This window comes from Lepidochelys kempii, chromosome 20 (assembly GCF_965140265.1).
Source record: "Lepidochelys kempii isolate rLepKem1 chromosome 20, rLepKem1.hap2, whole genome shotgun sequence".
Lineage (NCBI taxonomy): Eukaryota > Metazoa > Chordata > Testudines > Cheloniidae > Lepidochelys > Lepidochelys kempii.
Window position 1 is genome coordinate 1,873,951 of NC_133275.1, and position 15,872 is coordinate 1,889,822.

At 60.7% G+C, this 15,872-nt stretch overlaps 1 protein-coding gene across 3 annotated transcripts; it reads left to right on the top strand.

Annotated features, from left to right (window-relative positions):
• On the top strand, nucleotides 1–9,754 carry LOC140900869 (uncharacterized). 3 transcript variants are annotated; one of them, XR_012155737.1, is made up of 4 exons: nucleotides 1–687; nucleotides 1,456–1,686; nucleotides 2,121–7,314; nucleotides 7,765–9,754. XR_012155737.1 is itself a non-coding variant. In XM_073318787.1 (3 exons), exon 3 carries the CDS (start codon nucleotides 3,860–3,862, stop codon nucleotides 5,306–5,308), a length of 1,449 nt encoding a protein of 482 aa, XP_073174888.1. In that variant the 5' UTR covers nucleotides 1–700; nucleotides 1,456–1,686; nucleotides 2,121–3,859; the 3' UTR covers nucleotides 5,309–9,754. The 3 variants fall into 3 exon arrangements, 2 of the variants coding, with proteins under 2 accessions (XP_073174888.1, XP_073174889.1); XM_073318787.1 differs by having other exon boundaries at nucleotides 1–700; nucleotides 2,121–9,754; XM_073318788.1 differs by having other exon boundaries at nucleotides 2,121–9,754.
• Nucleotides 9,755–15,872: the final 6,118 nt, after the last annotated feature.

The window sequence follows — 15,872 nt, forward strand, 5'->3', positions numbered from 1 at the left end:
AAGAGGCCTGGGCTCTGTTCCCTGTGCGAGGCACGGTGGTGTCACCTGGGGCAAGTTAACGAGCCCATCTGAACCTCCATTTCTCCAGCTGCACAATGGTGGGTAATATAAAGACCCACTTCCCAGAGGGCTGTGAGGGTTAATTCCTTAATGTCTGCAATGCACTTTAAGACCTGGGGTGGAAGGTGCTCTGTAAGGGCAAAGCATTATGATCCCAGATCATCCCCTATTTGGGAAAAATCTAGGTAGGAAACAATCAAGTGCATTTCAACATGCAGTTCCCTCCATCTCCCAGCAACCCCCCAGCTCTCCACGCTTCTGTACAGCCGCCTGGTTCCTCTCTCCTGTCCTGGCTCCTTGGCAGCCTGGTTGTGGCAGGAGCTGGGCTGCCGAACAGTCCGCTGTGAGCTCAGCACAGAGGCAGAACTTGCCTAAATTAACGCTGGCCGTGAAATGTCCAAGGAAGCCGACTGGGCCGTCGCGACAGTGGCTACTCCTCCCCTCTTTCCAGTGTTCCGTCCTTGGAGCTTGTGTTTCAGTCCCTGCATCATTTTCTTCTGGTCGGAGGAAACAGTAAGAAACCGCAGGCCGCGCTCCTCCCTGAGGTCACCCGCCGAAGCCAGCTGAGGAATCCGGCCCCATGCTTTCAGCCTGGGTTTCAGGAGCAACTTGCCCTACTCCTGCTGGGTGAGGAGGCCAGGTGCTCGGCCCCTGTGTGCCCTCAGCGCTGCTCTCTCCTGCCCCCTCCCCAAACCATCTGCTCTCACATGAGCTCGAGCAGCACCACGCTGCTTATCCCTGCTTAGGATCAGGCCAGGGCAGAGCACGGCGGCTGGAAATAGAAGCCAAGGGTGGGTCAGGTGTGGGCTAACCAGGGTTTTGAGGCTGGAGCAGACAGCCGGCTCTTAGCGCCTTTCATGGAAAGCTGGAATGCCCTGCTGTCCACCCGCCATGCCCAGCTTCCCTTTCAGAACAGGCCACGCTCTGCCCGGGTTCGTATCTCTGTAGTGCTGCACTGTGACTTTTCCAGCAGTGCTGTGTGTCCCGGGGTGTGTGTGTGTGTCTCTTTCGGGGCACGGGGCACCACCCACATAGGGCTGGATGGCACTGTATCTCAGCACACTCAGAACCCTCCCCACAAGATCTGGCCCCGCGCCAGCCTCACGCAAGGCAGCTGGCACGGCTTCATCCCCATGGCAGTTTAGGGGGTGCTGTGCTATGGCCCACAGTGCCATCTTTCAGGTGAGAGTTAGAGCAGGGGTCTGGGCATCAGGACTCCCAGGTTCCTTTCCGTGCACTAGGAGGAAGGAAGGACTAGTGGTTACAGCAAAGAGCTGGGACTCCTGGGCTCTGTCCTCAGCCCCGCACGGTGACTTTCTGTGAATCGCCTCATTACTTCGTGCCTCGGTTTCCCCATCTGTAATGTGGCATTTATACCACTCATTCCTTTAACAGGGGAGCTGTGAGACTGGATTCATTGAAGTCTGTGAAGCATCTTCAGATCCTGGGTGAAAGGTGCTGGGGAAGGGCAGCGGGCTGTGATTACAGGAAGAGGTAAAGGCTCTGTGGGTGCAGCAGAGAAATCAATGAAGTGTCCCCAGGAGCGGGTCCAGTGTGCTGTGGAATAAAATTGATGGCTCCATCCCAAGGAGACAGGAGCCCCAGAGATGCTTGCTGTCTAATTAGGTATGTAAGACAGAGCCCTGCTCATCTGCTGCTAGGCAACGGGTTGTTCAGTTGCTAGGAGACGGAACAGGAATCCCTGGTGGCATCTGGTCTCCCTTTATCACCTAGCAAGTCATATGACTGGGCCCCAGGAAAGCTGTCCTGGGAGGGGGAGAGAGAGGAGAGGGGATAGGGAGCGGGGAGAATAGAAAAGAGAGACAGTGAGACAGCTGGGGAAACAGGGAGGGCCCCCCCCCAACGCTATTGTCCCCCCTGGCTGGCTGACATTCAGATGTTAATAAGAAAGGCCAGATCCAGGGGGTTTCTTTTCTTGGCGGGGGGGAGGGGGTGTCACATTATTTCTCAAGACACTTTCCTGGGCCTGGTCCCTTTCTCAGCCCCACCCCCATCAGAGAGAGCTGAGGCTGCATTTCTCCTGCATGCTGGTGTCACAGGAGCTAAAGCCGAGAGGCCTGGAGGAGGAGGAAGGAGACGAATCCAGGCTGCTGCAGTGGAGAGCCGAGTGCGGGGTCCATGGCACCCACATTCCGACCAAGCAAGCTCCGTGGGACTGATGTCATTCGAACGCCAGCCAGAGCCAGGAGTGGGTCTTCCAGGGGTAGCACAGCTCCGGTCTGAGATGGTAGCGCTGTTTCTGTCCGGGAACGCTGGTGTCACGGGGTCCCCGGGCGATGCTCGGGAACTGCTCCCCAGGAAGCCAGGCAGGACTCTGGGGAGTCTCCTCTCGGGGAGCAGCCTGTCTGCAGGACACACAGCTCACCCGGCTCCACCTTCCTGAGTCTGACCTCGGAGCCTTCAGCATCCTCTGCCCCTCCGTGCGCTTCCCACAGCCAGTCCGCCCAGGCAGGGTCCTGGGGCAGCCAGAGGGTCCTGCCCCCCAACTTCACAGTCAGACGGGACTCTCAGCCAGCCAGTAAAACAGAAGGTTTATTAGACGACAGGAACATGGTCTAACACAGAGCTTGTGGGTGCAGAGAACAGGACCCCTCAGCCGGGTCCATTTTGGGGGGCAGTGAGCCAGACAACCACGTCTGCACTTCACTCCTCATCCCTGGCCAGCCCCAAACTGAAACTCCCTCCAGCCCCTCCTCCGCTGGGCTTTGTCCCTTTCCCGGGCCAGGAGGTCACCTGATTCCTTTGTTCTCCAACCCTTTAGCTCTCACCTTGCAGGGGGGAAGGGCCCAGGCCATCGGTTGCCAGGAAACAGGGTATCGGCCCTTCTTTGTGTCCAGACCCCTGCACACACCTGCCCTCCAGACTCTGCAAGGACCATACACCCTTATCCCACCCCCTAGATACTTAAGAACTGCCTAGGGGAAACTGAGGCACACTCACACTATTCAGAGGAAACATTAAGAACAGTCCCACTTCGTCACAGCTGGGACGTTAGAGACCCATCTGAGGCATAGACAGACAGACAGGTGCTCATCATGACACCCAGACAAAGCCACGCTCAGAAATAAAGGCCCAGTTATACTCACAGCTCTCCAGCCCATCTGCACAGCCACTTTTACACACACACACCAGCACACACACACTGGCTCGCACGCACGCACGCACAACCCCAGTCCTCGTGGCAGGTCAGCAGTGACTCGAGCAATGGCCTGTGTGCAGTGAGTTTGGTGGATCTCAGTCCAGCTCCCGTTGGTCAGGTGTCCACATCTCAGTTAGCAGTGACCAGCCCCTTTGCTGGCAGTCTCAGCAGAGAGGCCAGGGCTGAATGAGCCATGGGGACTGAATCCCCTTTCCCTGCTGGGGGAGGGAGCCTCCCAAGGTAGGCTGAACAAGACAATGGCAGTCTGGCTTGTACCTTTGCTGGGGATAAAGGAAGAATGGGAGTTTCTAATCTCATTGACTGGAGCAGTCAGGGACGAGCTGTTCTGTTGGCCTTGGCCTGGAGCGATACCCATGACCAGGAGGCAGCTCTGACTCTCCCATCTGGCACTGGATCCGGGGCCCCCCCCGGGTTCCAGGCCCTCGGAGCGCCTCTCCAAAGTGTTGTTAGAGTCCCGGAGAAGTGTCTTCTCTTGTGTCCCGTGGGGAGCACTTGCCGTTCTCCTGAGCCCGTGCCTCGCTGCTTTCCTCGCCTTTGGCCTTGCAGAACAGAAGCACACGATGCTCTGGCACTGGGGCCTCCGGCTTCTCCCGACCATGCCAGATCTGTAGAGCATAGATGACTGGCTCCATGGCCCTCTCTCTTTCCCCAACCTCCTTCCTCTGGGCTCTCCGAGCTGGAGAGGGCGGACGGGGCCCCTGGCCTCTGAAAGAGACTGAGCTGTACAGGCAGCCTCCTGGGCCCCAGAGAGACCACTGGGAACCTTCGAGTTGTATCCTGAGGAGGAGGAACATGGAAGAACCCATGTGTCCCCTGGATGGTTCCCCCGGCCCCGCTGTGCCCCCTGGACGTTCCCCCGGCCCCGCCGTGTCCCCTGGACATTCCCCCGGCCCCGCCATGCCCCCTGGACGTTCCCCTGGCCCCGCCGTGCCCCCTGGACGTTCCCCCGGCCCTGCTGTGTCCCCTGGACGGTTCCCCCGGCCCCGCCGTGCCCCCTGGACGTTCCCCCGGCCCCGCCGTGTCCCCTGGACATTCCCCCGGCCCCGCCATGCCCCCTGGACGTTCCCCTGGCCCCGCCGTGCCCCCTGGACGTTCCCCCGGCCCTGCTGTGTCCCCTGGACGGTTCCCCCGGCCCCGCCGTGCCCCCTGGACGTTCCCCCGGCCCCGCCGTGTCCCCTGGACATTCCCCCGGCCCCGCCATGCCCCCTGGACGTTCCCCCGGCCCCGCCGTGTCCCCTGGACGGTTCCCCCGGCCCCGCCGTGCCCCCTGGACGTTCCCCCGGCCCCGCCGTGCCCCCTGGACGGTTCCCCGGCCCCGCCATGCCCCCTGGACGTTTCCCCGGCCCCGCTGTGTCCCCTGGACGGTTCCCCCGGCCCCGCCGTGCCCCCTGGACGTTCCCCCGGCCCCGCCGTGTCCCCTGGACATTCCCCCGGCCCCGCCATGCCCCCTGGACGTTCCCCTGGCCCCGCCGTGCCCCCTGGACGTTCCCCCGGCCCTGCTGTGTCCCCTGGACGGTTCCCCCGGCCCCGCCGTGCCCCCTGGACGTTCCCCCGGCCCCGCCGTGTCCCCTGGACATTCCCCCGGCCCCGCCATGCCCCCTGGACGTTCCCCCGGCCCCGCCGTGTCCCCTGGACGGTTCCCCCGGCCCCGCCGTGCCCCCTGGACGTTCCCCCGGCCCCGCCGTGCCCCCTGGACGGTTCCCCGGCCCCGCCATGCCCCCTGGACGTTTCCCCGGCCCCGCTGTGTCCCCTGGACGGTTCCCCCGGCCCCGCCGTGCCCCCTGGACGTTCCCCCGGCCCCGCCGTGCCCCCTGGACGGCTCCCCGGCCCCGCCATGCCCCCTGGACGTTTCCCCGGCCCCGCTGTGTCCCCTGGATGGTTCCCCCGGCCCCGCCGTGTCCCCTGGACAGTCCCCTTGGCCCAACATCTCCACGAGACAGAACAAGCTTCCTTTCCGGCTGCATTTTGTGTATTGTTGGTAGCAACCAGCAGCTCCCTAGCGACTGTTGCCTGGCCTCCCCGGCTGTGTTTGCAGGCGCAGGGTCAGCGCCAGAGGGGCAAAGATAAAACCCGTCTGAGGAAAGCGTCCAGGGCCGTTCGGAGCCTGTTACCCCCACAACCGCCCCGCAGCGAACACACAAGCAGTGCAGGGGAGTTACACAGCAAGGACAGGCTGCTGTCGGTGTAGGGGAGCCCCAAACCCCAGCAGTTCCTCCAGAGTGCCACTCGCAGACCCGGTGCAATGCACCAGTTAGCGCTGGTCCCACCGGCGCTGGGGAGTGGGGTCTGGCTGGCTCAGGGCTGGACTGGGGTACAGAGCCTTTCACCCTCGGTTGCTGGCTTCAATCTGGCCCCAGGCTAGCGGGATCCCTGGCTGCAGGGTGGCCCGGGGTTACATGAGGCAGGGCGTGCGTGTCTCTGTCGGCTCCCAGCAGGTACCAGCCTCACCAAACGACCCCCAGAACTGAGCTCCTGGTCCTGCGGGACAGAGATGGGGCAAGTGGCTGGGAAAGCCTGCTCTGTGCAGCTGGGTCTGGCCAGGAGCCCTACGGCCGGCTTTGGGGGATAGAGAGCGGTGGTGGCTGCATTGGTTACGTGACAGTGGGGGATCTTCCCCTCTCCTGCCTTTTCATGGGGGAAGACAGATCGAGCGGCACTCAGGATTCGGATTAAGATCATCCCAGTGCCCGTGTTCCCTGAGTCCTTGCACCCCAGAACTTTTCCATGGGGTACGCGCAGCTCTCCCTTGAACGTAGCACCGCGCCCCTCCAGTCTGACCCGGCTTCCCCTCCGCCATGGGCTGAATGGCAGCCAGTGGTGTGGTAACCCAGTGTGCCAGGTCGTAATGCCGCCCAGTTTGGGTGCCCTCCCACAGGGGCCCCAGGCAAACTGCCCCTTTTGCCCCCCTCTCGGGGCGGCCCTGCCCTGGCACTGCTGAGCGCGGTGTGCAAAGTTCGGACAGCTGTGGGTGCCGCTGCCCCTCCCCAGGGCCGTGCTGATGGGGTGAGACAGGGAGCAGAGATCCCCAGTCTTGGTGGCTCCAACCGGCCAACCGCCACCTTCCCCTTCTCCTGGATTATTCCCTGGGGGGAATCTGCTGAGCCAGGAGCCAGAGCAGTATGCACAGAGAGGGGCCCGGGCCAGCAAATTTGGATCAGGGTCTAAGGTTCTTGTTTGTTCCATTAGAGAGCGGGACCCAGCTTTCCGCTTCCCAGGTGTCTGGAGCTTGGGCTGAGGTTTGGGCTCCTCAGAAAAATCCTTTGTGTCTTTTAGTCTCTTAAACCACCTACCAATGCAGATGTCCAGACCCGGGAGAGCCCCTAGCTCTGGTGGGAAGATCCCGGCCACCTGCATGCACTAAATTGTCAGCTCCCTTCTCCCCAAGGGGGGTTCTCTGATAAGCTCTGCGCAGTGCAGCGAGGACACCCATCTGCATGCATGCTGCATCCCCCCGGGGTGGCTCCTTTGCATCCAGCACCAGCCCTGGCTGGGTGGCTCGCGGGAGAGCAAACCTGCAGCTCAAACCCCCTCAGCGGCATCCAGCTCTTCCCCCCACCCTTGTCTCACTTGCCGCTTTCTGGGGAGGGCTGGCGGTTGACACCCTCCCGCTTCCTTGTCTCTCAGCACAGAGACCCAAAGCCCTTGCCCATGGGCCTAGTCCTTAGCCCCATCTTGCACCCCCACTGCATGACGCTGGTGTGTGCCCGGCACTGTCCCAGCCGCCTGCTTTCTTGGTCTGCAAACGCAGCAATTTTCTTTGTTTGGCTGACTGAAAACATTTAAAATAAATAAAAAACAAAACAAATAACACGGTAGGGGGGAACCTCCCCCCCTCCCAGCTTCCTCCTGTTTCATGGGGCTCCTCCCACTGCTATTCCTTGAGCTCCCTCTGCAAACACCCCCCAAATCCCAGGCCCACCCAGCAGGTACCAAGAGCTTGGTGTGGCAAGGGTGTAACTGTGGGTCCAGCACTCAGGTGCCCCTTGGAAACGCAGGGGGACTCCCTCCCAGAACAAGGGAGGATCCCCCGGCCCTGGTGGAGAAGGATGCGGGACAGAATGTCTCCAGAATTGGTGAGTTTGGGGAGGCAGTGACAGGAACGGTGGATGGAGCCAGGTTCCTGCTAAATGGGCAGGGAAGTAAAATGGAGAGGTGGGAACCAGGAGGTGCCCAGGCTCAGCCACAATAGATAGGGAGGTGTCCTGATTCCTTGTGGGGGTGGAGGTATCATCTCTCCATCCGGACCCTGCAGAGAGCACAGACAAGCTCGTTTTCCCATGGGTACGAGCCAGGCCAATCGCCCCTGGCCCAGGGGAGGCGGGCGCCCCTGGCTGCAGGTCCAGGAGCATGGACCAGGCTGGCTCAGCCTTCAAGGGACGAACGAATCCCACCACCACCCGCATATTAAAGCCCAATGCAGAGATTGTCCGGGCTCCCTTCTGTGCAGCGGCCCTGGCGGAGGGCAGGGCCTTCCACAAACTCCAGCTCGGCAATTCCTCTCTCTCTTGTTTTCCCACATCCAGATGTGCAGCTTCAAGAGCATCAGATTTTCCAGCTGCCGGATCCAGGACCCCACGGCTGGGCCAATGTTCCTGTCTCTCACACACATGTTCCAGCCAGATGCAAGCAGTCTCTGTGATGAACCCCAGGACAGACACCCCCGCGGCGTCCCAGCCAGAAAGCAAACGTCGGAGAGATGTAGGTGGGGGATGGGGGGCAGCCCATCTGTGTGGGCCTCAGGGGGCAGAGCAGCTGCTCGGGATGCCAGCAGAGACTCACAAAACACACCGTGTTTAAACCTGTGTGGAACTCGTTTGTGGCCCAGCTGGTGTGCGCATGTGTTTGGATTCCCCTCCCACCTCTCCCGCTTGTGTGGACAGGAAAAAAGCAATTAAACGTGCCCTAACCATGTACTGGAACCATCAGAACTCCGATCCCCCTCCCCAGCATGTTTATAACGTGGTCTGTGCCTGTCCACCTAGCCGGGGAAAATTCAAGTTAGAACATAGCTGAACCCCACTTGGGTTTAAACCTGGTGATTTCTTGCAGTGTAGATGGGACCTGAGGACCCGGCTATCTCGGCACTTGTATGGCCTTCGTCACAGTATTACCTGCATGCCTCACTGGTGGATTTTTATCCTGAGTCCGGGAAGGATTGTCCCCCCTGGGGAGCTGAGGCACTTGGCAGAACTCAGCAAGGAATGGCACCCCCTTGACTCCCAGGCCAGGCCAATGCCCATCCTACTAGGCCACCTCCTTCCTACCCACACAGAGATGGCAAAGACCTGTTAGACCACCCAAGCTAGGGCAGGCTGCAGTCCCCTGATACGGAGGGGCCTTGGCCAGAGTGTGAGGCACAGAGTCAGGAACTCTGATTTAGTTGGGGTTGGTCCTGCTTTGAGCAGGGAGTTGGACTAGATGACCTCCTGAGGTCTCTTCCAACCCTGATATTCTATGATTCTATGAACTCCTGGGTCCCACTCCCAGCTCTGGCTTGCTGGGTAACACCATGCCTCTGTTTTGCCTTCTGTGAAATGGGAGTAAACCTCCTGCCTGCCCTGCGGTGGGGAGGGTGAAGTGCTTCGGGATCCTTGGCTAGCAGGGCAATAGAAGGACTGTCACTCTGCACGGAGGCTTAGCCAGATCATCCCCGCCCTGCTCATGTGCAGCCTGAAGACACAGCAGGAAAAGCCACAGGCTAGTGAGGGGAAAGGAACAGCATGGGTCAGGGCTAACGGGGGGGGCAGGAGAAGAATGGGGAACAGGACTCCTGTAAATTGCACTTAGCCGGGTTAGTTCTGCTGGCAGCTGCCCCGGCCCTCTGAGCTAATGAAATGGTGCAGAATGGAACAATTCTCCCAAAGTGAATCAATGCAGAAGGAGATGAAGGAGGGGAACTATGGGGAGGAAATGCATGTCTACAATAAGAAAGGCTTCGGGGAAGGAAGCTGCTTTGTGCCCCAGCAGCTTGGGGCGGGGCTGCAGCAGCTGGGCCAGCAGCCCATTGGTGGATCTCAGCAGAATGAGTCAAGCCCTTTGTATCCTTTAAACATGCCGGTCACAGCAAAGGCAGATGGGACCCTTTGCCCCTTTGCTCTGCTTAGCAGGGGTGTTGAACCTGTGTGTGCGCGTACCGGCTGTGTGCACATGGAGATGGATGCGTTGCAATCAGAGAGGCGCGTGTGTGAGGCTGTGGTTTCTGGGCATGCAGCGGATCGTGCTATTGCCCAGGGCTCAGATTCAGCTTTGGCCAGCCCTTCCTGCTCCAAATCCCACTGAAGTCAATGGAAAGCCCCCGATGGGGCTGGATCAGGCCTGAGCTGGTCACTTGGCTGGCAGGTCTCAGCCAAGGGGGGCACATGTTTCTTCACACAATTTGAGAAGCAAAAGCGATTCGTTTGTCGCTGAGTCTAAACCAAAAGGCTCGTCACCACTGGATGCAGGGTAAAAAAACACATCGCATTTGGAAACCCCCGGAAAAGTATTCCTATGAATAATAAATAACGGTAATGAGATCTGACTATTTCCCAATTACTAAACAGATATCAACCAATTCATCTGACAAGCCGTTAACTTGCAGTGTGTTTTAATCATTCTTATGCTTATCTTTAAAATCAGTGTATGTTATTCCCCTGGTCTGGTCTAGTATGGCAGTTCCTGCGTTCCTGTTCCTCCTGAAAAACCATCCAGTGCTTATCTAGCTAGCTATCCCCAGAGAGACCTATCTGTGGGTCACCGAGTGCATGGTTTTGGCCAGCATAGGTGTTAAATGTATCTTGCTCCATGGCAGACTGTGAAACCATGCGACAGCCATATCAGCAACAACCACACTGGGAAAGGCTCCTGTGCTTGACAACTATTGTTTGCCAAGGCGGCTGTTCACACGGTTGGGGCTCCGGGAAAGGCAGGGTCTCCACCGGCCTCTCTTTAACCCAAAGGAGCTTTCGGGGTGGAGCTAAATGCCTTGAAAATTATAGTTCACAATAGCAACGCAAAACCAGAGCTGTCTTCTTTTGGGAGCAAGGCTGTGCAGTGGGTAGAGCAGAAGACTGGCCATCTGCGTTCTAGGCTCTAGTCCCAACTCTGCCAGTGACTCACTTGGGCAAATCACTTCCTCTCACTGTGCCTCAGTTTCCCCGTGGGGTTTGAAAGGGAGTTGTGGCACTTTTGTGGCACCACTCTTTGGAAAATGCCTTGCGCTTTCAGGAGAGGAGCAGGAGAGCCGGGCAAAGGAGATTTGTGCGTCTCCCCTCCCTTTCCGGGGCACGGCCCGCTCTCCCCGTGTGCTGGATGAGAGAGCATTGCAGAGGAAAAGCGTGGGTAGATCTGGTTTGGGGGCAGAGCCCAGTGTCAGGGGAGACACAGGGTTTGTGTGCCAGCCTCAAAAGGCCTTTTAGGTCCTGGCTGCACCCTCATTTCTACTCAGTGAAAACGCAGCTCAGCCTTGCACCGCGTGCGGCCCAGAGCCACATGCCCGGCTTGGACCTTGCAGGGTTGGTCGGGTTAAAACTCAGCTCTGGGCCTGGCCGCAGGAACTAACCATGTTTGAGCCACGTCCCTAAACCAGCTCACAAGGCTGCCAAGTCTCAGGAAGGGCGGGCGAGCGGGCTGGGCGCTGGCGTGGGCTCAGGTCTCTGTCCCCCAGGCCCCGCTCTGAGACCAGGGCTAACCCCTCCCTGCCTGGCTGGAGTGCTGGGAGGCTGACGCAGAGCACGGGGAGAGGTCAGTACAGCAGCGAGCTGGGCTGGGGAGCCACGGGTCCAGGCAGACACGGACGGTTAGCGCATGGGCTGCTGGGACCCCAATAAACCCATTGCCCGGCCCTAGCCACGCTGCGAGGTTCGAGCTGGGTTGGACCTGGGTCCCTCGATGCAGCAGAAATCGGGAGGGGCCGTTGGAAAGGTCTCAGATCCCCTCCTCCACCTTCATAGAGCCTGTCAGAAACACATTTCCCACTGGCCCCCCGGCATTGCACGACAGGGGACAATCGGGGAGGGTCTCGCCCGACCCCTCCCCCCCCCCACAGGAGGGGAGCTGGCAGATCCGCTGACATCAGGGATGGGCCTGAGCAGGAGGGAGACCCCCCCCCGCCCACGTCCGGCCATGCCCCAGTTGCTCTGGTTTCATACCAGGCTGTTCCTGGTCCCCTCACAAAGGCTGGACAAAGGGGCCGTGCAGCTGCAGAAAAAAGCGGCCCAGCTCCCTCCCCTGCGTCCCCCTCTCCCGCTCCCTCTGTCTGTCTCGCCCGCCCCGCCCCAGGCCCTGCGGCAGGGAGGAGGCGCCCGCGGTTTGGGAGGGGTCTGTGGGCCAGCTGGCTGCTCCCGGATCTCCCAGGCCCACACGTTGACAGTTGCTCCCCTCCCCAGGGGGATCCACCCACTGCCCCTCTCGTCCTTCCCCCCAGGGTGGTTCTGCCTGGCAGCTGGGCTGGGCTGTCCGGCCGGCGGGGGGCTATCGCTGAGCTGGGGGGCCTCCGTGGCCTGTGGGGAGAGCTTCTGGCAGCTGGGGCCAGCAGCCTGGGTAACGCCCTGTCACTCAGGCGGCTGATGGCGAGGCCAGGTGGGGAGAAACCGGCCGGCTGGCCTAGGGATGCCCCTTGCCTGAGCCCTGCGCCCCACACGCTGGGGATGAGCCATTTCCTGGCGGAGGAGCCCCACGTGCCTTCGCTCCATGTCTCCTTTCGCAGACGGTTTCCAGCACTTCTGATCCAGGCAGATACCGACGTGACGGTGACACAGAAACGTCTCAGGGAGCCGGGCTCCAGCCTTGGTGCTGGGGTCTGGCTGGGAAGCCAGGGAGAGCAGCGGGGGGCGGGGAGCATGGCTCTGGGTTTCCAGTTCAGGCAACTCCCCTGCAAAGCACGTCACCTGCCCCCACCGACTGCTCACCCCTCGGCCATCCCCACACACCGCCATGACCCCACCCAGCCAAGGAGGGCGGATTAAAGACCCTTTGACCTGGGATCTGGACACCGGGAACTGAGGCAGCGAGAAGCCAAGCACCAAACCGAGCCCTGGCACAAGCCAGTGCAAGAGGCCGGATGATGCCCCCACCAGGCCCCACAGATCTCTCTGGGGTGGGGGCAGTGAGGGGGAGTCCAGTGCTGTCCTGGGGAACCGAAGGGCTCATGCTACAGGGCCCCACCCAGCACTAGCAACCCTAGCGTGGGACGAGTCCCAGAGCCAGACGCACAGGACGTGCCTCTGGCTCGTTGCCACCTCGCGGCTCGCTCGGCCCGTTGGCAAAGCAGCCACGGAGCAGGGGCGCGGCTCGGGACTGGCTCCTTGTGGCTACCCACCGTGGGGGAGGGGGTCGCTGCAGACGTGGGCTCTGTGAAGGGGAGAGGAGGTGGAGCCGAAGACCGCATTGCGGCAAAGCCGGGGATGGAAGGAGGGGGAGAGAGGACCGAGATGAAGCAGCAGCCGCAGCGCCTGTGAGTCCCCCCTGTGTTTGCATTTCAGATGCATGGGGGTCTGTGCCATTGCAGGTCCACTAGGGTTGGGGTGTTAGAAACACTCCCTTCGGTGGCTATTATGGGATGTGCATGGCAGCTCCGGCCTGGCCCAGGACCCCGGGCACTGCACAGACACAGAACATGTCTGTGCAAAGCTTTGCAAGTGGACAAGGCTAATTATCAATGGCGATGGACCCAATCCCCAGAACCCAGCCCCCCGCTCCATGGTTTGGGGTGCTCAAAATCCAGTCCCAGCTCTGACTCGTCTTTCCTTCATGCCAACCCCCCAGGCCGGCGCCCTCTCTCCCCACGCTGCGGGACCTGGGGGGCTGAAGGTCTTGGTGCTCACCAGGTGGTTACTCCCCTGCTCTGAGCAGGGGGGTGCTGAGCACGCAACTGAGCCCTGGTGGGAGGGGGCTGAGCTTTCTCAGAGGTCTGGCTGCTTAGGGAATGTTCAACCCCCACGCGGTTCTGTGGGTTGATGTGCAGCCAGCCTCTCCCCCCCCACCCCCAGAGCTTCATGCGTGTCACTGAACTCAGAGTAGGGCTGCCACCTCTGAGGTGAGAAACACTGGGATGTCCGGGGTGAACTGGAACCTGAGAAACTGGAGAGCTGGGAGCAGGTACCAAGCCCCCGGACAGATTTCCCAGGACCTGGACAGGTGCCAGCCTTAACTCAGCTCAGCCAGCCCCCAAACTCAGCTCCCGCCCATGTGAGCCGAAGGAGATTCTCCATTAGCTCCCAGCAGTGCCGGGCCTATGTCACACAGTAAAGCCGCTCTGAGGCAGTGCTGCACTAACCCCTTCAGGACAATATCCAAAGGTTTCTTTCAACACCAGCTCGAATTCCGCCTCCGAACACGGTGAATAATACCCAGTGTGGTGGGGGGTGGGGAGCAGGTCAGGACAATGTGCTGAGTCGGATGCGTGCATGCTGCAGGTCCCCGGGCCTCGGTGCGTCTCCCTTCACTTCTACTGAGCCATGGGGGGGGCTTTTGAAAATCTTACTCGTCATCTGTCTGTGCTTCAGTTTCTCCAGCTGGAAAGTGGGTAAAATAAAACCCCTGGCCGGCCTCCCTCGCACTTGAAATCCAGGCGGGTTCCCTATCGCTCTAGCCTTGTCTGGCGCGCACCCGCGGGGTGAGACACCAGAGAGGACTGCATTTCCCTGAGTCCCGGGGACGAGGGAGTCCTGCATGTGTCATTTGTAAAGCGCTGGCTGAACAGAGCACTAGATCAGGGGGAAGTAAAGGAACAATGCTCGGTATGTGCTTTGCTGAGCTGCAGCCTGCCGGGCTCACGGAGCCAGCCCAGTGCAGGGTAAGGCAGGGGGGCAAACGCTGTTGCCACAGTTTGCAAAGGGCTGGTCTGTGCCCACAACCCACGGGCCACCCCGGGCCTCTGGCAAAGGGAACATTTAGCTGCAGCGCCACCTCCGGGAAGCAACGCGAACCGGCAGCGCAAGGGAAGGGCGGAGGCCTGCAGCAAAATCCGTCCAGTGGGAAGCCATCACCACGCCAGGGTCTGCAGCCTGGTGCGCAGGTCCCCACCCTGGTGAGACTCGCACCCGCGCCCGGGCAGCTGCTTAGTCATTCAGCAGTGAAAGACCCCGGGACAAGCTCTGCCCCTGGGCGACCTCTGGGTAAAGCCCAGGGGGTTTCCAGCAGGGAAACAAGGGCTTGGTTACACTTGAACTGCGCTGTCAGGCCAGTTTAGCAACACTGCTCTCGTTCACACCCCGACAGGTGCTGAAACGAGGGGTGTGGGTGGCTGCAGCACCCCCTGACTTGAAGAAGTTTCCACTCTCTACAGGGTTTCCAGTTTGATTCAGTGACTCTCAGCCCCCCACTGTACAAATTGCTCCAGCAGCACCCCTGCATCCCGACCGACATGGTCAAACCAGCCTCACCTGCGAGTGTGGACCAGGCCGAAGAGCAGAATTTGGGCCTGTTCCCAGACTTGGCAGGTGCTGCTGGGTGGCCTGGCGCTGACCGTCCCTGAAGAGCCATCGCACCGCAATCGAAGTCTGCCAGCTAACACGGTCCCTCCCGATCAACCGGGCGTGGGGCTCAGGAGCCGGGCGTTCCTCACTCCTGGCTGGAGAGTGGCAGAGGATTGATCCCGTGGGATGGCTGCGTGGTGGCCACTGCGGGATGCGGTGGGAGGGGTGTAAGGTGCTGGAGGGCACGTGTTCCCATCCCCACGACCAGTCACAACCAGGCTGTGGCCTAGGGAAACCCCGCTAGATGGGGTGCAGGAATGAGGCCCCTTGCTAAGGTCTGAGCAGTACCTCTTCTGGGTATGATCAGGAGACCAGCCACTGAGACCCTTCACAGCCCCCAGCTTTCAGGGGTGGCCTGATCATTAGACATCCCTAACCCCCCTCCCTCAGGGCAAGGTGAAACTTCACCACCCCGGCCAAATGCCAGCCAAGGAGAATGATCTCTTCCCCCCATTCCTTCTGCGTCCTGGTGCAAACCCAGCAGGAGCTGAGTTCAGGAGGGGCCAGAGGCTGGAGAGATACAGCCCCAGTAGGCTCAGCTGGGGGGGGGCAAGCAAAGGGGACCCAGGGGCTGCTCTAACTTACAGCTGCCGACAGACCACTTCACATCCCATGCCGCCCAAGCTGCTCCCAGCACCTGCTATGCCCGGGGGTCATGAAGGAGGGAGAGGGCACAGGGCCATCTGTGACTGGCGAACACCAGTGAAAAGTAGGGAGGGGGCTTGTTAATGTAACTACTCAATTTTCAGAGGTTCCCAGCATGATTGAGAGCCTCCCCCCCGCCCCCCGGGTCAGTTCCCCACCTGGAGAAGGGACAGCGAGCGCCCAGGGGAACGTCACTGGGCATGCTGCTGCTGCCCCCGCTCCTCTCGCCTGCCAGCGCCCCCCCACTCCGGCCTGGGACTTCCTCTTTTCCTGCCCTTGTTTGTCCTCTTTAATTCCTGTTTGTCTTTAACATTGGTTTGCCTTTCCTGCCCACTGCCGGCCTGTCCGGCCTGCTGCGTTGCCAAGCTGGGTGCCCTGGCCCCGCCCGAGGAGCTCAGATCTGTAACAACAGCTTGGCCGGGCGGCCGGGGACCAGCTGGGAGCCTGTCCGTCAGTGGCAGGTTCTCACCCCAGCTGACCGTACGCTTGGCCCCCGCGGTCATGCTCGGGCCGGGATGTTTTGGTGCCTT

Excerpts from the sequence above, each read along its gene's own strand:
- LOC140900869 (XM_073318787.1), top strand. The coding sequence starts at position 3,860 with ATGACTGGCTCCATGGCCCTCTCTCTTTCCCCAACCTCCTTCCTCTGG.